Source organism: Cloeon dipterum, chromosome 3 (assembly GCF_949628265.1).
Source record: "Cloeon dipterum chromosome 3, ieCloDipt1.1, whole genome shotgun sequence".
NCBI classification, from domain to species: Eukaryota; Metazoa; Arthropoda; class Insecta; order Ephemeroptera; family Baetidae; genus Cloeon; species Cloeon dipterum.
Genome location: NC_088788.1, coordinates 34,244,332 through 34,268,481, shown reverse-complemented (window position 1 = coordinate 34,268,481; position 24,150 = coordinate 34,244,332). Strand labels below are relative to the sequence as shown.

Here is a 24,150-nt window from a genome sequence, read left to right as displayed (position 1 = left end):
GCTACCCTGCGCGCAACAGCGAAACTTATAAGTGGCAAGACAAGTAGTGGCGTTTGGCGTCTGGCTTCCTGGCTTGGCGTGGGTGTTGTTAGAGGAATGGACGCAGGTAGCTCAGACGTTAGTGATAATCTTGTTTGTGAATGTAGTAAAGTTTTTGCCACAGTACAGTAATTTTTCGACACAATGAGCTGCTAAACGTGAGGGTAAATATGATAAATTTTCATTCTTTTAATTTTTTCCCTCTCCTTCTGTCATTTATTGTAAGATAACCCTGATTATATAATTGGTCGTAAAAATATCATCTACTGCCAACAACACAGCTGCATTATTTCGATAAATATTTTTATTAAGATAGCTGCCAGCTACCAGTCTGTTCTGCGGCTCGGAAATAAATAAATTAGTTAACTTTTAATTGGCATAAATTCTCTAACCAATTCAATTTTCAATGCTGTATTATGTACTAGAAATTAAATAAAATTTGATATTTGGTGGTCAATATTATTTACTTTGGGGTAGGTTACGACACTCTCATCTTACAATTAGCTGGTTGACAATTCGCTAATGAACATCCCTGCCGAAAAAAATCGGTCTAATCGACGAAAGCTGTCCATAAAGTGCCAGAGGACCAGGTCGGACCATTTTCAGACCGAAATATATGGTGTTCAAACGGGAATTCAGTCCGTGACTTGGGATTAAAATTATCCAATTTATCGGTCCCTCTAAGAGTGATTTTGCTCGCCGCCAAAGATCACGCTCGATTTTTAAATTAGATTTCAAGGGCTGAGGATCAAACAAAAAAAGGGTTTGTGTTAACTAATAAAATCAAATCTTTTGTTAAGGCCTATTCTTTTCTGCTCATACTAAAATTATTTTCAATGTTTTTTTGCGGTTTTTTGGTTAATTTTCTCAATTTCTCACTTAAAACTTTATTCAATTAACATGCCAGATGCCCTTTGTTAGGACTGTTTTTTACAATTTTCAAAGCATGTTCTTAAAATTGATAATTCTCTCTGTTGATTTCCTTGTATTTTCGATTCATTAATTGGGGTGCAACAAATAGTATTGAACTTAAAGCAACCTGAGCTGCATTTTGGGGTTTACTGCTGCACAAATTCCAGTCATACCTTGTATTTATTTGAGTCAAAACAGAAAAAAAAACCTAGGGGGCGCAGTTGTCGTTTAGGAGAAATCGCCTGTTTATTTATCAGGGAGCTGACCTTGGAAAATTGAGGCATTGAGGCAGAGCACACGTGTTCTGCCAGGGTTGAATGAGAAGGGGAGGAAGCGAGGCCGTGAAAAAAAAAACAATGACTCGCTCGCCGGCCTTACTGCACCTTCTCCCCCACTGCTCCTTAAGCCTCGCACGACAGCAGTCGCAACACAATATTCTCTCTCTGGCTAGGATGAGACTACTTGATGCGAGAAAATTTCATAAAAACTATTTCTTATTAGACCCGCACTACGGGGAAGTGTCATAATTGTTTTTATTCGAATGTTATGTTTTTATTGTTATAATCAAGCAACAGTTGTGTAGTAAGTTTTAAAGTGTCTGTGATCGTCTAATAGTACAATACATAGTTAATTCGAACCGGCGCATCGCGATGACTACGGTCTGTTTTATCGGTTTTCCGCTAGCGTTGTAGCCTTTTTTCATCTGTAAATATTGACCTGTACATTATATATGTATTTTTGACTTAGATGAAAATAAACAAGTATAATAATCATTTATTTTAAATGTGATTTTGATTATTTATGAAATTTCACAGTCTTGATTACTAACACTTCAACCACGAGACATGAATAAAAGACTTACATACTAAAAGACGCATTTCTGTCACGGCTCCACGTACCCACAGTTTAAAAAGATCAAATTTGTAGTGATTACCGATTTTTAAATAAACTTAATTTTTATTTTGCAGCCAACGCCTCTTTTGATGGCGCGTATAAGTTACTGCTTGAAAAATGACGCAAAATAGTCAACAATTACGTTAAATAACTTTGGTCTCGATAGACTTAGTAGGTAGCTAATTTTTTCATTACTTGAATATTTTATTTTTAGAGCATGATGAGCATTAGAAAATCTATCCCTTCACTGTCGAAATTTGCTAAAAAAATCCAGAAAATGACATATTTGTTCGAAAAAAACTATGACAGTTAAATTATTGTTACATTTCTTTTGTTATTTTTCCAAACCTTTCAAATTTTGCAATAGTAAGGGAGATATGTAAAATAATAATAAATAATAAAATTTGTGTGTTTATACAAAGTCTTGGATCTTGAATAAAGAGCATTGACTGCCAATTGAATAACTTTTACTTTTAAAATATTGAACAAAACTAAAATTATATTATACTGTTTTTGCTTTAAAATTTGGTTGGGAGGTTGTTCTATACCATTTATGGCTTATATGGTTTTTTTCACTGCCACTTTGTAATGTTTCTTTTTAGCAAGGTGATTAATATTGTGATTAATGAAATACCTGTAAAAATTAAAAGGTATTCTCTGGTGTTTCTGACTAATCGAGACAAATACCGATTAATAACTGAAGAATTAATTAAAGCAGATTTATCAGGATCTTGCATGCATTGTAACGACCCGCGTAGAAAAATTTAGTCCAGGATTGTTCTAGGAATATACCTCTTTGGTCGAGGATCAATCCTCAGGAACAATTCTGGGCTGATATTGGTGACGCTTTTTCGTGTTTTTAGATTAATCCGAGGATTATCCCAAAAAGATAATCCTAGAATGTCCCAGGGATGTTCTTAGGGGGATGTCAGAAAACTCTTGCGTTCCTCCTAAGAATATTCCTGGAACATTCTTCGGTCTTTCTTAGGAACTTCCTCAAATTAATCCAGGATCAATTTCAAACGTGAAAAAAATTATTCCTTGGCTCTTTATTTTAATAAAATTTAATTTATTATTGTCTTAAATTTTAATTGGGGTTTACACAATAATTAAACATATATATTTATTCCAAGAATAATTATTTTATTTTTCATTTCACATACAGGCAGTAGAGCATAATAATTATGGTTTCACAATGACAGAGTGCATATATATACATCCAAATATTTTGGGCACTACACAAATATCAGTATTTAAGATTAAACACAAATCAAAATACTGCTTTTGACAAATTAATCATACAGTTCATGTCAATAAGAACAAGAATGAAGGACAGGCTGTGCAACAAAATGATTTGGTTCAGGCAAAGGCAGCATGACAAGAACAGATCCAGAAATGCCACCGCGATTTACATAGAAAAATTACACATTTTTCATCACCGACTTACAGTTTCCGCCACCCAAACTTATTTATGGGGTTCTAATTAATAACTTAAGGACTTGCGAGAATCCCACATCAAAATATTGGTGGCGAAAACTGCGTAAGTAGCAGCAAAAAGTTAAATTTTACCATAAAACCGTTGGATTTGAAAGTTGCGCGATCTTTACTAATTTCTTTGGACGCTAATCTATAAAATGAGACATACCCTGTTAACCGCAAGATCCAGGCCATCCGTCGGAGTCCGCGGGACGTCCGTGATGTCCCATACTGGCGGCGTCCGGCGTCCTGCGTCCGTTAATAACTTTAACTTTGAACATTGGTTGACCGTTGACGCGTTAGACAAAGAGAGCGAGGCAGGATTTTGTCTCTTGCTGCTGCTGCTCGCCAGTCCTGCTGCCAGCGCCCGTCGCCCCTCCCCCACTCCACAACAGAAGCAGGCAGGCAGCAGGCATTCCATGCAAGTGCGTGCATGCATGTGCAGCCGCCGCTACCACGCGCACACTAAAATCGCCCTTTTAACCCTTTTTGTCCTTCTGACCTTTATTTTCAAATTTGCCCGTTTGTCGGTAGCATTAATTTAAGACTCTTTGTATTAAGAAATTAATTTATTTAATCGAATTAATGATTTTTACCCTTTTTAATCTGAGCAGATTCTTTGAAAAATAAAGGCATCATATTTTTTGTTGAGATAATGAAAAATTTGTTAGGTTTTAATATAAAAATTTAATCCATTGCATTAATTAAAAAAATATTTGCGAGAAAAATTTTTTTTTGTGATAACGATTTCAAAATATTTAACAGTATGGCAGTTAATTTTCTTGTTTAAATTATGTTTCATATTTAATTTTGTGTTTTAAATTGTAAGAAAAATATCTAAGTTCTTCTCTTTTAGGGTTTTTTAACGAATATTCCAGGAACATTAAAAAAATATTTTTGGATTAATCTCAGAATGATCCATAGAATAATCTGGGGATAATCTTTTAGCTATATTCAAATTTCCACTTTGGGATTATTCTAGGGATATTCTTGTAGATTAATCTCTAGATTGACTTAAGAACATTTTAAGGTTAATCAGGATTCATTCCAGGAACATTCCAGAAATTAATTTTTTGGATTAATCTTAGATAGATCCAAAGAATAATCAGAGGATATTTCCTGTAGATTGATCTCTAGATTGATCTTAAACTATCTTAGGTTAATCTTGATTAATCCAGGATTAATCCTGGAACATTTTTTTGGATTAATTTTTTCAGATAAATTTAGATTAATCTAGGATTAATCAGGATATTCCTGGGTTTTATTTTTTTATGCGGGGAGTAATTGTATCACTCGTTAAATTTCTTTTGTGACTGTTGTGTTTCGCCATCTATAAGAGATATATTTGGAATATTCACTATTGAGAATATTTGTGAGCCTGGCAAGAGCGTATGCTCAAGCCTGGCACGCTTCGATGCGAAGCTGCGTACTTTTCGATTTGAACTAATGTTCAAAACAATTTTTTGGGTGTATTTTCTTATTGTGAATTTGTTTCCAAATCATCGTTATTCCTGTGAGACTTTGTATATTTACTATGGCGAAATGTATGTTTATAAAGGCAACCTGGCCGAGAGGCTGTAGTGTGGATACGGACCAGCTACTAAACTTTTAACTGAAAGACGAACCAATTGGAGGTTTATGCTCGTTTCGGATTTGTACGACGATGAGATTAACTCCATTGAAGATCGTCGATTGAAGACCAATTTGTATATTTGTTGAGTATAATTGTAAATGACTAACCATGAAACTGAAATTTATAACTTAATTGCCACTCGTCACATAGAATTAAATCGGACGGTTTTGAATTGATTTTAAACAAAATAATCAATTTATTTCTCCTCTCGCCCCAATGAAACTTCTATTCGTGACAGTGTATTAAATCCTCGGTAGTATAGTGGTATTATCCCCGCCTCTCTAGCGGGAGATTGGGGTTCGAATCCCCGCCGGGGAGCCATGTCACGAATAGTTTAATTGAGGCGAGAGGTGAAATAAGTTGATTATTTTGTTTAAAATCAATTAAAAACCGTCAGATTTAATTCTAAATGACAAGTGGCACCTAAATTATAAATCTCAGTTCCATGGTTAGTCATTTAGAATCATACTCAACAAATATACAAATCGGTCTTCAATCGACGATCTTCAATGGAGTTAAAATCTCATCTTCGTACAAATCCGACACGAGCATTAACCTCCGATTGTGCGGCCTGGTGCGCCCATATGTTATTTTGGCGGTGTTATTGTGACCCGACCGGGTATCAGCATTCATGCTATCACAGTGCGCGCCCTTCACGGCCCTCTGACAGGGATGAAAAGCAAATAAAAAAATCCAGGACTATTCCTAGGAGAGGAAACCAAGAGTCAATTAAAATCCCCCTATGAAAATCTCTACTGTTTCTTACTTTTCTAGGAGTTATAATTAGAGTGTATTTCAAGACCAAATTTTTGTATGGACTTGTTTTTTGCCGAAATCGGTAGCAAGATAACTAAACCAAAATAAACTAGATTTTTTTGCCGATTTTTTGGCACCAATGAAACCCAAATTTACACGACCAAAAATAGGGATTTCTAAAAATTAGATGAATTTTTCTATGAAAATTTCTCTACCACCATAAAGAATTCAGGAAAAAACATTATTCTTGTATTGCATTTTCCAGTATTGTTTGTTATTGTTCTAGTATTGAATTTAGAAAAAAATCCGGCAAAACAAGAACAATACCGGAAATCCGGTATTATTTTTCGGTCTTGTTCTTGAAATACACTCTAGTTATAATCGTTGCTGTTTTTTTGCTTTTCATTTTTTCTTGCTCTCTAACACTTTTCTACGTTTTACATCTTATTACACTCTATATTTCTTTTTACTTTTTTATCTCTATTGGGTATTTCTTGAATTATGGTTTAGTTGTTTATGCTGAAATATTTTGAAAATAAATTAGCAATTAGAAAATATTTGAGATAATATATATTTGGACTTTTACCGTGAAACTTGAAGAATGATTCACAAAAAAAATCTTTAAATAAAAATTTTCTGGTGTTTTTTTTTTTTAATATTTTTGTATTTTTTGTAACATTTCATTTTTTTTAATTTTCCTCTTTCCTATATTTAACCGATTTCTAACCATCTCATCTTGCAGTTATAATTGTATTTTTAAAATGTATAAACCATTTTTTTGTAGCAATCCGCGTAATGGACAACATGGGAAGTCGCCCGCCAGGGCAGTCAAGGAATAATGGAAACGCTGGTAAGCCAATTACTAATTTTTCGTCAAAAAGGAATGCGGCTTAAATCTAGACAATTATAATTCATTCAAGATCATTTTACAAACTCTGTCTGCTCTCTTTTTATTGTATTTAAAGAGTTGTTTTTCTTAAAAAAGACCTCAAAACTTAATTTCTATGAAACCATATCGGATAGGTGAAATGCTTAAATTTTTTGAAGTCTAAAAATTAAGAGATAATCTGTACATTATATGTATGTATTTTTCTCTTGGACTTAGATGAATAAAGTATAATATATTAATAAAGTTAATAGATCAAAAATATTATTTTAGCAAGCAGCAGCAGTGCTTCCCAGCCAATGCCTCATCGTGCCCCACCTCAGCTCGCTCAAAGCCCGCAGAACGCTGCGGAGACCATCTCGAGAAAGTAAGTAAAAAAGCCTAAATTCTCAGCTCTTTTATGTTTCATTTTCATTGCAGCAGTCTGTAAAAGATTAGTTTTTATTCAACAAAATGGCAAGGTCGTGGCTTAAAATTCCCCAAAAATAACGAAATAAAAATTTTATTTATTTTAGTCTCATTTTCCTGTGTACTAAAACTGTTTGCTTTGATGTATTATTACTTATATATTTATTTTGTCCCACAGAATAAATAGATCTCGAAATTTAAATCTGAGAGCTGCCCTTGCTAACTTGCAACGGGTAAAACCAGCAGAGGAGAAGCGCCACAGCAGAGGTAATACTTATAAATTTTAAGAATGTTGGTCCTAGTCGTGCCTCATGCTTATATTATTATTATTATTAATTTCTTAAGATATTTTCAATTTAGCTTTGTCAAGGAATTGGATTCTAAAATAGTTCATATTTATTTTACCAAATTTACAAAAAAATAAATTTTTTAAATGCGATACTTTGTTGATTTTATTTTTATTCTCTCTCTGCCATATTATTTAAAACTGGCAGGATGAGCTCAACCTTTGCCATGAGCTAGATTGGGGCCGAATATAATAAAAAAGACTGAAATAATTAGGATTTTACCCTGGCTTGTTAGACACTGATCGATAGTAAAAACATCGGTCATATATAGCTGCTCGCAGCTGCATGTTAATTTTTAATTTTTATTTAATTAGAACCAAAACCAAACCCGTTGACTTGCACTATTAAGGCATTTGTCAGGAATTTAAAAGCAATGAGAGATATTCGAGCGGTTCTTGGATCTATATTACTGCGGTCTGCCCAATGTCTTATATGGCAAAAGGTGGTTTCCTATGTTGACTCGAAATGCTGGAATACATACTCAACGGGTTGGGAGGCGCACCACTTGCTGCTTGGCGCACCTTTCCAGCTGCTTTAGGGACAAATGTCTCACGTTGGAATCAGAGAAATCAGTGCGGGAAGGCGAGATTTTCAAATTGGACCCAAGCTCCTCTGCGGCAACTTGGGCCACGTGCTTATCCTCCCGTTGAGCTCATAGCCAACAGGATAATGCTGAGCAGAGGTTGTAATAAAAAATAAACTATTAGCTTATTTGGTGTTGAATTGATGGTTGTACTATTTAAATTGGATTTACCCAAACGAAAAAACATCATGTAAAATCATGATTTTTTAATCTAATTGCCTTTTAATCCGAATTCGCTGACTTTTACATTAAAGCATTGAAATTTTCTGCACCCTTTTTTAATTGAAAATTTCATAAGAATTGTCAGTATCACATTATAAATCTGGTGGTTTGATGTGTATTTATGAATAAAGTTAAAATTTTAAAGCAATGTTGGACTTAAACTAATTTCAGATACGGCGCCTCATGCTGAGGGGTCTCCTGGCCCCAGCAGTGACCCCCCTCAGCAGCACCGGGGCAAGAGGAAGCGCTCGAAAAGTATGTAAACATAATTATTATCATTATGACCGTTCACATTACTATTATTCATGAGTCTACTCTGTTGTATATATTTCAATAAATCATTCAAATGTCTTAAATGATTTATCTACTTTTAAGGTGTAAAGCTGTAAATTTACAATTTTTTTCTGAAAGGTTTTTCATAAAAATGACATTTTATTTGATAAATCTCAATGCCAAAAATCTAAATCTGTCTTATTAAATATGATTAGAGCTCTAATATTTATTACATTTTGAAGAAAAGTAAAATTTCAACTTTTAGTACCAAAGCAAAAAGGTCCTCTTGTCCAGCAAGAATAAATTTTAATCATCCACTAGACAATTTTCAAATAAAATTTTCTTGTGCTTGTATTTTCAAGGAGACTCGTCAAGAGATGCCAAACGGCACAGCGCGGAGCAGCCAAATGTGGGCCAGGCGGCTTCCTCAACTGTTTCCTCTACCCAACACGAACAGTGGAAACAGTTGTTGGCTTCATTAACCTCCGAGTCTAGACCGCAGTAGTCTGGAAAGGTAAATCGGTGCAAATTTGTGCTAAATTTTGAAATGAAGGGAAAGGCAGGTAAAAATCACAAATCCATCTGAAAATTACATCCCTTAACAATTAATTATAAATAATGTTATATATATGACACTTTGTCATTAGCCCTTTCTGGGATATTCACATTTTCAATCAATACTAAAATCTGCATGCATCCTCTGCCAGCAAAATTAAATAATTTAATTTTAATTCTCAACGCTAGATGAGATGGAAAGAGACGAGTGACCAAGCAGGTCCAGCAGACAAAAAACGCCCAAGGAAAATAAATGCATTGTTACTGAGCACACAGTGACACACGACAGACGAGCGGCTAACAAAGACTTCATTTCTCTGTCCTCACGCAGGAACTACAACTAAAAAAGGTGAGAGATTTCTGACTGGTAACAAATTTTTTAAATTATCTCTATAGGCAGACCAAATCCGAAAATTAAAAAAAAAACTTTGCTGGCTGCACGTTTTTGAAAACCCATAAATTTTTTTATGGTCATGAACATTTTTAGATTAACATTTTACCTATTTTTAGATCCAGTTTGGGTCTCAGTGTTGAGAACTTTGGATTTGACGGAGGACAAGGAAAACTGCCAATAACGACTGAGGAGCCGGTGCGCTTTTATCGAGCTTCTTCACACATGAGCTCATTGGCGGGAAGCAAAGGTAATTTTAAGGGAATGTTTTACTGGCTTGATTAATCGATCAGGTCTTTATGAGATACTACGGGAATTATTCTATTATTATAGTCTCTTAAATTAATATGCATACAACTGTTTGAATCGAAAAAAACACTTCACGCGGTACACTGTTTATACAAGTTGAAAAGTTTTTATTTTGGCACGTGTTTAGGTTAGGGCAGACGATGGAGGAATACAATGGAAGCTATGGTGTTCATTTGTGTGATGCGGTACAGCAAGAGCACGGATTTGACAGCAGCCAGCAGAGTTGAAGTCCAGCACTATATACCTGCTGCAACATAATCCGTGTACTCAAATTAGAAGTTGTAAATAGAGACGAGGATTTTTTCCCCGGTAACTGCTGTATATAGAAAAAAGCAATATTTGTCAACAAATTTTCAAATGTTTTATATTATACCTATATATATATTTTAATGTACATTTGTATACATTGTATACTTCATTTTAATTATATATCACACTTATATTTTAATGTTTAAATGTGAACAATTAAGTGATTTAATTTACAACCTTTTTTTGCTCTTTTTAATCCCTGTCTGAGGACTGGGAAGGGCGCGCACTGCACTATAGCAAGAATGCTGACACGCGGGTCCCAATAACACAGCGAACGGATAACACCATATGCCGCACAGGGACCCAGCCCACTGAGGGGCCACTTTCCCTTCATTGCAATTAAATATTTTAGTAAATTATTGGAATTAAACAAATCAATATTGGTTTATCAGCAGAGATTGTTTTTTCAATAATTTTTTTCTGATGCTAAAAAATTGATTCTAATATAATAGCTGGGAAATTCACTGATATGATCCAAACGAAGTCATTATCTCTAAATGAACTTACTTCGCAACATTGTCTTCAACTACTTCGGATAGAAAATAAGATTATCCTAGTCAATAATTTAGAGGAATTTCTAAACTCTTACATTAGCTTGATAGTTCTAAATTTTTGTGATATAAATAAAACCCAAGATAAATAAATAAAATATATGAGATTTTAATTTGAACTTTTAAAGGTGAAGCTGTTGGTTAATTTAATCCTTTATTATGCTGAAATTTTAATTTGTTCTCTAAGAGATGCATTTCATATTATTTTGCCATGGCCATGAACTGAATCACCCACGTCCCTTGAGTCAAACCCCCCTATTTGCATTTGAAAATTTAGGTTGGCAGCATTGCTAAAAAAGCGGATATCTTTTGAGAGTGGCTAACTTCACATTTCCCATTCGTTCTCGTTTGTGCGCACCTGTTGAGTGTCGCGTTTAATTGGTTCTGTTTTGCTGGTACATTTTTAGGAAATTTCTAAAATGTTTGGACGAGGTATGCAGCAAAACTTCAAGGTATGGTATTGTTGCTTGCATTACTTCCATATTTTTCCTCTCATTCATTCAAATGTTGTAAAATATTTGTGATTTAGGTTCGGCCTTCAATATGCGCCATTTTCTCTGCCTCAATTATGAATGGGCTGTGGTAGGTCAATGACACAACATTGAGTGCAAACACTAAAACACGCAACACAGCGTGAATCAGCACTGCTGCGCTTTGGAATTTAATCCGGGTTTTACTCGAATTTTTCTATCTCGACTTAGGGACGGTGAAAGTGACTCAAATTCGCAGGAAATATTGCATTTTAAATTAAAATAAATATAGTTAAATGGCAAGCTTGAACTCTCCTTCATGAGTTGCCACTCAAATTTTATTTCTGCCTTGAAAAAATCCTCTTGCACTGATTTTTTATTGCTCGAATTTCACAATTATGGCTATTTAACAAAGCTAGCAAAATTTATATCAAGAGTCAGGCGTTCGTTTTTTTTTTAATTTTTGTCGTTTTTGTAATTTGTCAGCTCTTTTCCTTTTTCCCTTTTTTTTTTAACTAATTTCTAATCATAAAACTTACAGCTACAAACAATGTCATGATTTTAGGGCTCGTCCCCAGCAGTTAGGGATCCGCGTATTGTACAGGGACAATACGCCAATATGGCTGCTCTACGCCCTCCTTTCCCAGGAAGAGCAGGACCATGTGTGAACGCTGGTAATTACTAATTTTTTTCCATCAAAAGGAATTGGGATTGAATCAAAACAACAATAATTCATTTAAGATAAATTTTTAAAACTCATTCAACTCATCTATGGTTTTAAAGAGTTGCTTTTGCTAAACAGAATTTCTCTGAAAACATAAAAAGCTTAAATTTTCATCATATGATGTTTATTAATTTTCTTTCTATCAATTTATTTAAACACAAGTTGTGTACATCAGATTATTTGTTTTGACATTAAACAAATTTCAAGCAATCAAAGCAAGACATAGGTTTAAATAATATATCTAAACTATTATTGCAGCACAAAACCAGTTCATGGCTCTTCAACGCCAGCAAAACCCAGGGGCGGCTGGTGAAAGCAGGAGAGTTAATGGTTGCAACGTGGACAAGTAAGTAGTGTAAAAAAGCCCAAATTCTCAACCCTTATTTTAAATTTCATTGCAAGAGTCTGTGCAAAAGTTTCTCTTGAAGTTAAGTTTTTATTCAACAAAATGAATTTATCACATATGGTTGTTTAAGAGTTTCCCTAAGCAAATTTGTATTTATTTTAGTCTCATTTTTCTGTGTGATAAAATAAGTGTTTGGATACAAGATGCCCTGTGCCGATGTATTATGACTCAAATTTTTATTTGGTTCAACAGCCTTCGAGATGCACAGCAGCGCAGCGCCGCACGGCGATTGCAGGGTGTCCTTCCTGCGGTGCTAAATGCGGAGGAGCTGCAATCCTCGCGGTATCACTACAGAGGTAAAACCTTTTATTTTTTGAGTCATGCCCAGGTCGTGCTAGTGTTTAAATTATTATTTTTTATTGCAGCTCTGTCAATTATTTTGCTAATTACAAAAATAAAAACTTAAAGCGCGTTTCAATGTGGATAATATTTTTATTCTGTGTCTGCCATATCATTTTTAACTGAGGCGGAAGCTCAACCTTTATTACCACAAGTCAGATAACCAAAAAATGAAATCTTTAATAATTTTCTCACTGGATATTGTTTTATAAACACCGGTCAAAGTAGCATGCAACTGCATGGTGTATTATTAGCTTATAATTTGCATTTAATAGGAAAGCTAACTCGTTGACACGCAATATTAAGATCATTAAGATAGTTTTCAGGATTTTAAAAACAAAGAGATACATTTAATCAGTTCAGAGATTAAATATTGCTCCGGGCTAGCTGCCCTATGTCTAGGATGGCAAAAGGTGGTTAATTTTAGTAGTTCGAAACGGCCAATGGGCTGGGAGGCGCAACCGGCGCCGACTCGCCACTTTCTGGTTTGCGCACCGTTCCAGCGGCTTTAGGGATGGTGTTTTAAATAAAATAAAACCTCGGTGCGGGGGAGGCGAAACGATGGCCACATTTGGGCCAACGCTCCTCTGCGCTCTCTCACGACATGTTAATAATAATCTACTCAAGTGAGCTCATAGCTCACAGGTTGAAATTAATTCACAGGTTGAAAATTAACAATTAGCTTATTTGTTGTGAAATTGATGAATGTACTATTTAAAATTATATAGTTTTTCTCAAAGGAAAATATTATTTTAAGTTTTCCCCGTAGCAGTTTACGATCTGCAGGTTAATTCTTTGAATAGAATAAACTGAAGTGAATTTTGAGATGAATTTTCAATTGTTCTGATATAGGCCATGCGTGCTTTATTTTTGTTTGAAAGTTGCAAAAAATGTGAATGAAAAATTCTAACTGCCTTTTAATCCGAATTCGCTGGCTTGTATGTAAAATGTAAAAGCATTGAAATTTTCTGCACTTATTTTGAATCGAAAATAAATTGACAGTAATATAATATATATTACAAATCAGTTAATATATGGTTTGATGTGTAAATCTGAATAAAGTTAAAATTTTAAAGCAATGTTGCACTTAAACTAATTTCAGATACGGCACCTCCAGCTTGTTCCTGGTGGTCCCAACGTATTGCGCTTAGTGGCCAGCCATCTTTTTCTGGTCAGGCGCCACACCACTTCCAAGGTGACTTTTATCCCCAGCCATCGGGTCAGCAGACGGCAAGTCCAGTGCCGTCATACTACACGACAAGAGCAGACTACCGGTCTCCTGGCCCCAGCGGCGTGAAGCCACCTGTTGAGTGCCCATCCCGGCCCCCAACTGTCCACAAGCCGATAATTGAGTCCGGAATGGGAGCCAGGCGCAGTCACCCTCCTCGGCAGCCTCGTCAAAATCATGGCAAGCAGCACCGCTCAAATATTATGCTATCGAATTATTATTAATCTTATATGCTCGCATTTTCTAATAGGCTCATTGGCGCAGGCAGGAGTTGCCAAACGTCGTCGTCGCAAAAATACGGCCCGGGCTTCACAGGCAGCTTCCTCGTCGGCATCAACTGCCGTCCGATCTGCACAAGCGGCTCCCTCATCTGCTGCTTCGTCTGCCGCCCAGCTGGCATCCTCGTCATCAGCTTCTGTGCCTGGGAGTGCCACTCTAGACCGCAGATTTCTTAAAGTGTAAATTAAGCGCAAATTTGTGATAAAATTTTAAATCGCGAAAGCTTTGCAAGTCTCCTATTTTTTTTTTTTTGCAGGCGCTCCACTTGCACCAAATGGGCCATCCGTGATTTGCACCATGGTAAAGCATGCAGCAACTGCACCATTAGGTTCACTGCGGCTCAGAAGAAGGAGTACGCACTCCACCTTGACGCCCACTTCCTCGAGAACCGGCGACTCAAAGAGAACGCCTTCAGTCGTGGGTGGTTCGCCAAACGAGAGGAATGGTGTGGCGGGGAACAAACATTTGGTAAGTAATACCCCGCCTTATAATTCTTGACGTTCTGTTATCATTTGACCAACCCTTTGTTTTTTCCACAGCGATTACTGTGCGTGTGCAGCCCACTGAAACAGAGGTGGCGGAGGAGGAGAAAGAGGAGTTGCCTACCTTGCCCGCGAGGGCAGAAGAACCGGAGAAGTGCGGCGGCTGCTTCGAGGAGTTTGATCAAACCTTCGACCAAGATGCTGAGGAGTGGCGGCTTCAGAACGCCATAATGGTGGAAGGCGTTCACCCTCAAGTGCCTCAAGCCTTTCACCCTCAGTGCCGCCCAAGCAGCTAATTAGGTAATTAAATTTCTGAAAGGAACATTTCAATAAAGTGCCACTTGGCTATGAGCTCACCGCCGCAGAGCGGATTAATATATATGCGCGGCCCAAGTGGTCGCAAAGGAGATTGGGCCAAATATGAGGCCATATTTTCGCCTCCTAATTTGACCCTTAAGCTGCTGGAAAGGTGCGAAACCCAGGAATTGGCGTCTCATTCCGGCTTGTTGAGTTTTTAATTTAGCATTATTTCAAATCTCCTAAATTCTAAAATACTACCCCGTCCATTTTTTACACTCCTGAGAAACGCCTTAATATATTTTATGATTGCCATGTCTTGAAAAGGAAATTTTTGTAGTGAATTGTGTTTATTTGCGTGTTCAACGCGGAACTGACTTTTCCAGTATTTATGGCACGTGCTTTATTTGATCAAAAATTTTCCCTGTCCAAACCTAAAGGCAGGTAGAAATGTCTTAGCTCACAAATCCATCTGAAAATCACATCCCTTAACAATTAATTATAAATAATGCTATATAACTGACAATTTTTCATCTGCTCTTTCAGTGATATTTCCACCTTTCCTATATCAATCTGCAAGCGTCCTCTCTGCTAGCAAAATCAAATAATATAATTTTTATTCTCAGCGCTGAGGCGGAGATCAAGAACGAGAAATGACCAAGCAGGTCAGACGAAAAAGGGGCCCAAACAAATGAATTCAATTTATACGCATTATTTACTGAACCCACAGTGACACACGACGGACGATCGGCTAATTGTAAGCCAAGCCTTAAATTTATCTGTCCTCACGCAGCAACTGCAACTAAAAAAGGTGAGCGATTTCTAGCTAAACCAAAATTTGTATATAATAAATTGTAAATTATCTAGGCATACCATATCCAAAGATTAAAAATTTTTGCTGGTTTCTCTTTTTTTAAACCCAGAAAAGTTTATTATGGTCATGAGCATCTTTATTTTAACAGTTTACCTATTTTTAGATCCGGTTTTAATCTCAGTGTTGAGAACTTTGGATTTGACGGAGGACAAGGAAAACTGCCAATAACGACTGAGAGGAGCCGGTGCGCGTTTATCGAGCTTCTTCACACATGAGCTCATTGGCGGGAAGCAAAGGTAATTTTAAGGGAATGTTTTACTGGCTTGATTAATCGATCAGGTCTTAATGAGATACTACGGGAATTATTCTATTATATTATAGTCTCTTAAATTAATATGCATGCAACTGTTTGAATCGAAAAAAACACTTCACGCGGTACACTGTTTATACAAGTTGAAAAGTTTTTATTTTGGCACGTGTTTAGGTTAGGGCAGACGATGGAGGAATACAATGGAAGCTATGGTGTTCATTTGTGTGATGCGGTACAGCAAGAGCACGGATTTGACAGCAGCCAGCAGAGTTGAAGTCCAGCACTATATACCTGCTGCAACATAATCCGTGTACTCAAATTAGAAGTTGTAAATAGAGACGAGGATTTTTTCCCCGGTAACTGCTGTATATAGAAAAAAGCAATTTTTGTCAACAAATTTTCAAATGTTTTATATTATACCTATATATATATTTTAATGTACATTTGTATACATTGTATACTTCATTTTAATTATATATCACACTTATATTTTAATGTTTAAATGTGAACAATTAAGTGATTTAATTTACAACCTTTTTTTGCTCTTTTTAATCCCTGTCTGAGGACTGGGAAGGGCGCGCACTGCACTATAGCAAGAATGCTGACACGCGGGTCCCAATAACACAGCGAACGGATAACACCATATGCCGCACAGGGCCCAGCCCACTGAGGGGCCACTTTCCCTTCATTGCAATTAAATATTTTAGTAAATTATTGGAATTAAACAAATCAATATTGGTTTATCAGCAGAGATTATTTTTTCAATAATTTTTTTCTGATGCTAAAAAATTGATTATAATATAATAGCTGGGAAATTCACTGATATGATCCAAACGAAGTCATTATCTCTAAATGAACTTACTTCGCAACATTGTCTTCAACTACTTCAGATAGAAAGTAAGATTATATCGGCCTTTTAAATAATTTAGAGGAATTTCTTAACTCTTTCATATATTAGCTTAATAGTTAAAATTTTTGTGATAAAAAATAAAAATAGTGATTTATAATAAACTAGATTCTAATTTACCAATTAAAATAGGAGGGATATATTTAAATTAAATATTTTTACTGAAAATATCTGCCATTTATCAATGACAATAAATAATCACGCAAAATTCTCATTGATCGACATTCCTTCAAAAGAAACAAAATTAATTCCACAAGTCGGCGCCAATTTTAGCTCTCTACTCTAATTGGATTAGAGATGAAGAAGTCTTAATGTTCATATGAAAAACAACAGATGGCGTCTTGTTGATCACAAATTCCAGCACTAAAAAACTGTACCAAACCGCAAAGAAGCGCTAAATAAAAAAGGACCAGAAAAGCAAGAGCAACGCAGCCAACAGCTGCGGCAACAACCAAAGTAATCAAAACAGCGACAAAGCAACCAAAGAATCAGATCTAATTTGCTGGCTTATAGGTTGCTGCTTTTTGTGGTTTGTATCGTTATATTACCTGGATGATTATTATGCATGTTTTGTCTCCTCAGGATGTTTCCCAATGCTTTTTGTTCTTGTCTTAAATAATATTTTTAGTAACGATCAGAAGCGAGTGTTTATTACTATATAATTCATTGTATTCAAATCATTGTTTTTACAGGTGTACAGGAACGGACATAGCAATAATGAGTGAAGCATCCAGCAAGCGAGTCACTTTTGAAAGAAAAGGAGAGCCTATTAAGAAGAAAAATGATCCCCCTCGCAAACCTTCATCTCTGAAATCGACTGCTACACGCTCAGATGGAGACTCAGTCATGGTTCCAGCCGCCTCATCCAAAAATTGCAACCCTCCTAAATTACCCTCTCTAACTGGACATCGGAAAGCCAAGAAATCTCTTGTTAGAAACTGTGACCGTCCAGTTGAAAATGCGCGCATAACAAAGCCAACTGAAAGCTCCGAGCATAGCAATGAATTCAATAATAGACAGTCGACAAGAGTTTTGTCTTCTCTGCCAGTTGATAGACTACCTCAAACGATTCCAACCATGAACAGCAACTTGGACACAGCCAGAAGAATGAAAACCATATCTGAAATGACGCTTCAAACGGCTGCCTCCAAAAACAAAGACTTTGAAATTTGCCAAGAAGATATTATCCAAAAGGTGCGACATTGACATCTTAACAACTCCGTCATCTCATTTTATTCAAAATTATTTCAGGTCTCTAAAATCGCCGTGAACGTTCCGGCCACTGAACGAATATTCAATAATCTAGTAAGTGTTGATGTTTCCGAGAGCTCTCTAAGACCAAGAAAATTGAACAACCAAGTTAAACCAAGAGATAAAGCAGACCCAGTGCCAAATTTAGCGGACTATATCCAAAAAAGTTTAAGCGCTGCGAAAATCTGGCCAAAATTTCCTCCAATTTCAATCTCCTTTCAGCCAATAGACACTTACGATGCTAAATCAGTTCTACTCTCCAAAAAATCATTGCGTGACAAAAGTGAAATGCTTCTTGAATTTAAATAAATTTTTATTAATAATATTATTGGATTTTTGAGCTGTCTAGACTTTAATCGACTAAAAAAATTAATTTAGAGAAGTCAAACACAGCATTAGAGGTCGCAGCCAGCCAGCAAATTTTTGCCAGCCACCGGTGAAAAGGTTTAAAATTTTAAAAGTTCAGAAGGAAAAAATGTCTTCCGGCTGTAATGCACTATCAAAATTCACGTTTAAAATCTATTCAGCCGTGCCAGCTGCCGCCGCTGGGCAAAAAACTTTGCTAAGCCGGTCCCGCCAACCGCCGCCTTAAATATTGCGGCTGAGACCTCAAAACAGCATCCTTTTGTAATAGCAACAATGAGAAAAATTCATTAAGAAAAAAAATGATTTTTTATTTTAGGATATTTTTCAGAAATTTTCAGAACACAAGATGAGATAAATTTGTCAAACAACGCTAGGCATGGAATATAAATATTGACGCTGATAGGACGAAAACTCTGCTTTATAGTTTACAGAAAAAAAGATTTTTCATCACAAATATATTGGCAGCTATTCCCAATCCTTCATTATATCATCATGATCAGCCTCATCGATGAATGGACGATCGATAGACCTGAATTGAGGATTTTTATGAGTCTATATGAAAACTTCAGTTAAAAAATACCTAATCATGTTTTCACCACAGTAAATGCATTCTCCCGCAACCAACGAATCAACCTCTGACCGAACTTGCTCTCTGGTGCTGATTGCAGAGGAGCCGATTGAAGCTGCATCCTCTTTGACAGTCATAGAGGCCAGTTTAAGCTGGAATGAAAATGTTAAAGAAAGGCTTGTAAAGTCTAGTCATTCCCTAACCTGCAATTCTTTCAATCGTGCCAGCTGTTTGCTTGATAGCATCGGGATAACTTGCGTTTGCAAGCAGTCCATGTGGAATCTGTGCGAGCAGGGGAAAAGGAAGAAAGCTCTGCTCATCAGCTGCTGGTCACACAAATGACAAGTGTCGTAACCAGACACAAAGGCGGACTTGTTTTTAAACGCGTTTATCTCCTCTCTAATGACTTCGGCAGACTTTGTCGCCTCCTCCATTTCTTCCTTCAGTTCTTGGATGTGTTGATTGTATTCCTAGAACAGTTTTAAGTAAACAAAAGTGCTTAGTTTATTTAATTTTATAAATTTACTTGCAGAGACTTGCAAATAGATTCTTTAAAGTGGTCGATTTTCTCGAAATCAGAAAAGAATGGCAGAATGTCTTCGATTTTGATCAACTCGCACTGCTCCATGAACGCCATGGCTTGCTTCACGTCTTTGGTTTCTTCCACAACATGACGGGCTAGATTTCCAAAAGGTTACAGTGAAAATTAGACTTCAAATCAAGGATGTTTACCGATTTTGAGCCAAAGCCTTTTTCTGAGCTCATTGTCGTCAGGCGTTTGGGACGCAGTTTGTTTCGCCAATTCAAGATTGACCAGCAACGCCAAGTCCACAGCAGACTCCCACAGACCCAGCAGACAGGACAATTGGACGCACGCTTCCTTTATTTCCCTCTCTTGACATATTCTCAGCGCATAGTGAGGATCGTAATTGACTAGCGAAATTTCGGTTCCTGTTGAGACACAGTAGAAAATATACTTAAATGAGATTTGAAAGAATAGTGGAGAGACAAAATTGCACATAGAGATTTAATTGAGATCAAGAAGATTCAAAGCAAGGACTAGATTTTAAAACATTAGAATGAGCCTAAAATTATCCTGTAATTAACTTATTTTCATTGTTTCAAAAACCAATGTTTAACAATCCAAATTATCATAAAAGGTTTTAGGGTCCCAGAGCTTTAAAATTGACTGATAGCTTTATTGTCCAGTTCTTTAATTGATTTTAAGGCCAAATGACTTGTGGATATCACTTTAGTCAAAAAACCGAAAGTAAAAAATTACAAAATCCAGCTAAGAATTTTGGCTCTGCAGTTTGACACTGATGGAGCTTATTTAATTATAATTTAGGGTATTTCGACGAGATTTCTGCAATTTTTACGTTTCTATTCAAGCAGCAACCTGAATTTTTGGTATATTGTTAGGGTGGCATAAAGATAACAAAATAAGTTGGCCAGAAAAATTTTCCTGGGAAATCAGATTTAAGTCTGGAGCAACTGGCCTCTCAGCGTTAACAAATTTGAGAATATCTCTAGTTCTAATCATGCTAGAACTATGTGCCAAAAGAGGCCCAGATAGACGGTCTTTTGAGTTAAATTTGTAATATTTTTTATAAATATGGGTTGAAATGTTGCCCCAAGAATGAGAAAACAAGCAGTTTTCAAGAAACAAAGGGTCAAAAGGTTGAAAAATGGTGTTTTAGAGTTCAGGTGAATCGAGAAAAAATAAAAATTGAACTACCAGTTGATTTTTAGACTCGGATAATGTCTGAAGTCCAACAAGACCATCAAAAAAGGTATTAAATTGAACCCTGGCATCAGGGTAGCCCTAGATCAATTGACACCATTCAATTCCAATCTGTAGCAAATTAACCGACACCTATGGACTTTGTATTGGTTAAATTTGCAAGATCTGCACACTTTTGGAACGTCCAAATTGAGATCTTTAAGAATAAGTAGTGCAATTTGACCCTTTAGACTTTAGATGTCTTCAGGGTACTCAAGAAATGTTACTGACAGCCCTGGTATAATAAATATCTCGTATAAACCAACAATTTTCATTATTACCTTGCCTAGATAGGTAGTCCATGAGTTTTCCTGGATCTAGCCTGGCGTAGAGGGCAAGTAAGTAGTTGTGAATGGCCTGGTCCTTGCACTGCAGGTCTTCAACACAATGTTTCAGGTAGCGGATTGTTTCCCACGCCTGCAAGTCGCTGGAGCCCTTATCACACAACACCAGTGCTGGGATTAGTTTGGCTGGCGACAAACTCCTGCCCTGGCCTATCAGGGCTTGAACCATTCTTTTGGGAATGGCCTGCATGAGTGCTGGAGCGAACTGATAGAAGCTGTCCTTTCTCCCGTGCTCCCTAAGAACGTTCAGTGCTGATTGAGAGAGGTCAAACATGAGTATTTGTGCACAATATGGAATTGTGAATTTGTCACCTTCGTCGAAGCAATTCTTCTGAATGTTCTGGGCAATCACGCGTTCGTAGTCTTTATTGAGTAGGGTGAATTTGTCCAGATTGTCTTTGTCGCCATGGCTGGCCATCAGATCGTAAATTGTGTCACAATTGTTCCTCGCGCATTCCTAAATAAATTAAATTAATAGCTCGCAGTAATAATTGCAGCCTTTGTTTTACCTGCACAAGACGATGGCTCATAAAGCTGTCAAAATGATTTTGAAGTAATGCGTACTCTGCAGAATCAGATTTCCCACTGTCTCTAAGCTCACCAAGCTGATTCATGAACAGCTCTATTACCCAAATGCACAACATGGTAATTTGGGTTTTGTCTTGCGGTTTGATTTTTTCTAGTTTCTGCAAATTAAACGTAAATTTGTTGCGGTTTTTAAAATTAAACTAGACTACCAAGCGCAGGAAGGTCTTCAGTGCTTCGATCTCCCATTTTTGTAAAAACTTCAGAGCGATTTCCTCAAATGAGCTCTGCGTTTCAGCAAAGGCATGAGCGCTCTCCAAGTACCTAACCGAAAACATTACTAAAAAGGCCGAAACCTTATTTAATTGCCCTACTTCTCCTTTTGGAACAGCGTCTCTGCTTTCCTAACCAAAACAGTTTCCATGTGCTTCACATTGTCTTTAGAGAAATCAAGGGCCCGTTCAAAGTCACCAGCGTCGAGAAATACTTTCCACATGTTTCTGTTCTCTTGGGTCACCTTGTATTTGAAAACTGACTTCTCAGAATACACCCAGATGTATCCTTTAAGCGAATCTTTTGATATTCCTAGCAGCTTTCCAGACAACTGTTTGATTTCAGCTGTAGTTAATCAGAAAATGTCATTGAAAAATTAAAAACTCACTTCAGTCTGAAATTGATCTTCAAATATTTTCTCTTCATTGAGCAAACAAACAGCCTCAATTCTGTCTGGGTAAAGAAAAACGGCGTGGAATTGCGTCAGGGTGAAGGAAGTTGGCAAATCAGGCGCTACTCCATCTGCCGAACCGAACTTAACCACCTTGCAAGCTGCAAATCTATTTTGTCCTGGGAGGCTTGTGCTGTCAACCTGGAAACTTCAACGTTATTCTGCATTTCTCTGGCAAAAACTCAGTCCGTACATCAGAATGGAACAAGCCTTTGGAATTCAGCCAGCCATATGTTTTCGGCGCTTCTTTGATTTGGTTGAAGTAGAATTGGAGCCTCGAGTTCTTTAGTGGCGGCGAAATTTCCAAATATTGTTCTGGAGAATTTTTTTTGAATATAATTAAATTATAATAAACTACAAGGTTCAAATACCTGGAATGCTAGAGTTGAGGTTGCTGTTGAATATCTGTAGCAGAATTGGTTTGTCATCTGGTCCGCTCGTGCTGCCAGCGAACTGATAGATGCGGTTGGCAGTGATCGCCAGAACGTAATAGCGATCTGAGACAGCTAAAGCCTTGTGAAACTCCAAACCGAGGATTGGCATGATGGAGCCTTTCCCGATGTCATAAGCCTGCGTTAAAAATTAATAATTAATTAATCTTGAGAATAATCTGAATGCTTGCCTCTTTCCAACATTTTTCCCAGCTCATTAGGAACATCCTGTCTGTTTCAGCCAAAAACTCACACTCAAACAGGAGCCCTTTGGAGGAACCTGCGAGTATGGGACCTGTCGTGGCAGGTGTGTTGTTGATGTGGTTCCAGCCTACAGCTGTTATTTCGCAGCCCCTCGCTCGGCTGCTTAGACGGAACTTGGTCGACTTGCCAGATAAGAAGAGCAGCTCAGGCTGAGCGTCTCCATGTTTGGAGGCCACACTGACTAACGCATGCTGACCCCAAGGATCGAGAAATATTCCTACAATCCTCATCGGCACCGTCATAGGTTTGCCTAGATCAAGTTCTGACGTTTCGAAAACATATTGCATTACACATTTCTCAAAATTAATAAAATTAAAGCTCACCCTCAAATTTATCAGGATATTTTTGATTAATGCGGTAAATTGTATTATCAGTCAGAGCAATCAGAGCAATGTCATTGCTGGCAACCAGTCGCTGAACCGGTGCTCTTGATGGAATGTTAACTCTTAATTTACTGAACATAGCTGGCTCCTCTTCCATCAGGATATTGATAAAACCAGTTGTGCCCTGAAAAGTTTTGAAGTGAATATATTGTAGTTTGTCACAGTAGCCTGGTAATTATTTACATACCATTCCTGATCTTTGGATTTGCTGAGCTTCTTGCTCGTATTGGGCAAGCAAACTAGACATTGTCGAAATTTCGAAGGCGTTTCTTTAAAGACTTATGATGTAATAATTGAACCGTTCCGGTCTTCTATTCTGTAGAAGCATGAAAAAAATTGATTGGCTCTGCGTATCAAACGTATCAAAATTGAAAAGGCAGCCTAATCTTCTCTGCAGGTTTTAATGAGAATTTTAACTGATGTTAAACTGTACAGAACGTAAAAATATTGTTGGGCGTAAACTGACAGCTCAGACAGCTGCACGAGCAGAGAGGGGGTGTGGCAATGTCAACAAAAACAACGAAAAAACATCGATGACCAGGTCCACGCAGTAGCAGCCGTGAGAAAATAACAAATAAAATGACAACCCAATGTGGCCCGTCTTTTCGCCTCCCCGCACTGATGTCTTTGATTAACACGCTATACATTCGTCCCCAAATCCGGTGGAAAGGTGCGAATCGGCTACTTCCAAATGCAATCAAATTTTAATTT

At 36.9% G+C, this 24,150-nt stretch overlaps 3 protein-coding genes across 4 annotated transcripts; 2 read left to right on the top strand and 1 right to left on the bottom strand.

Annotated features, from left to right (window-relative positions):
• Nucleotides 1–84: 84 nt before the first annotated feature.
• Nucleotides 85–10,140, top strand: LOC135941425 (uncharacterized). The gene is made up of 9 exons (XM_065486941.1): nt 85–203; nt 6,495–6,560; nt 6,870–6,963; nt 7,183–7,271; nt 8,328–8,411; nt 8,792–8,943; nt 9,174–9,333; nt 9,495–9,625; nt 9,812–10,140. The coding sequence occupies exons 2-6, from the start codon at nt 6,506–6,508 to the stop codon at nt 8,932–8,934; spliced, it is 465 nt and encodes a 154-aa protein (XP_065343013.1). The 5' UTR covers nt 85–203; nt 6,495–6,505; the 3' UTR covers nt 8,935–8,943; nt 9,174–9,333; nt 9,495–9,625; nt 9,812–10,140.
• A 754-nt stretch (nt 10,141–10,894) lies between these two features.
• On the top strand, nt 10,895–17,179 carry LOC135941424 (uncharacterized). Of its 2 annotated transcripts, XM_065486940.1 has the most exons (12): nt 10,895–10,996; nt 11,580–11,688; nt 11,997–12,084; nt 12,337–12,440; nt 13,586–13,891; nt 13,962–14,169; nt 14,247–14,458; nt 14,530–14,772; nt 15,396–15,434; nt 15,500–15,580; nt 15,747–15,879; nt 16,068–17,179. In XM_065486940.1, the coding sequence occupies exons 1-8, from the start codon at nt 10,964–10,966 to the stop codon at nt 14,766–14,768; spliced, it is 1,299 nt and encodes a 432-aa protein (XP_065343012.1). In that variant the 5' UTR covers nt 10,895–10,963; the 3' UTR covers nt 14,769–14,772; nt 15,396–15,434; nt 15,500–15,580; nt 15,747–15,879; nt 16,068–17,179. The 2 variants fall into 2 exon arrangements, with proteins under 2 accessions (XP_065343012.1, XP_065343011.1); XM_065486939.1 differs by having other exon boundaries at nt 15,396–15,580.
• A 1,525-nt stretch (nt 17,180–18,704) lies between these two features.
• Nucleotides 18,705–23,926, bottom strand: dor (vacuolar protein sorting-associated protein 18 dor). The gene is made up of 16 exons (XM_065486937.1): nt 23,627–23,926; nt 23,380–23,563; nt 22,984–23,318; nt 22,733–22,931; nt 22,555–22,676; nt 22,299–22,502; nt 22,012–22,241; nt 21,850–21,961; nt 21,622–21,798; nt 21,425–21,569; nt 21,050–21,364; nt 19,718–19,936; nt 19,512–19,663; nt 19,189–19,455; nt 18,998–19,137; nt 18,705–18,946 (listed from the first exon to the last, which is right to left on the bottom strand). Exons 1-16 carry the CDS (start codon nt 23,684–23,686, stop codon nt 18,883–18,885), a joined length of 2,925 nt encoding a protein of 974 aa, XP_065343009.1. The 5' UTR covers nt 23,687–23,926; the 3' UTR covers nt 18,705–18,882.
• Between the last annotated feature and the right edge of the window lie 224 nt (nt 23,927–24,150).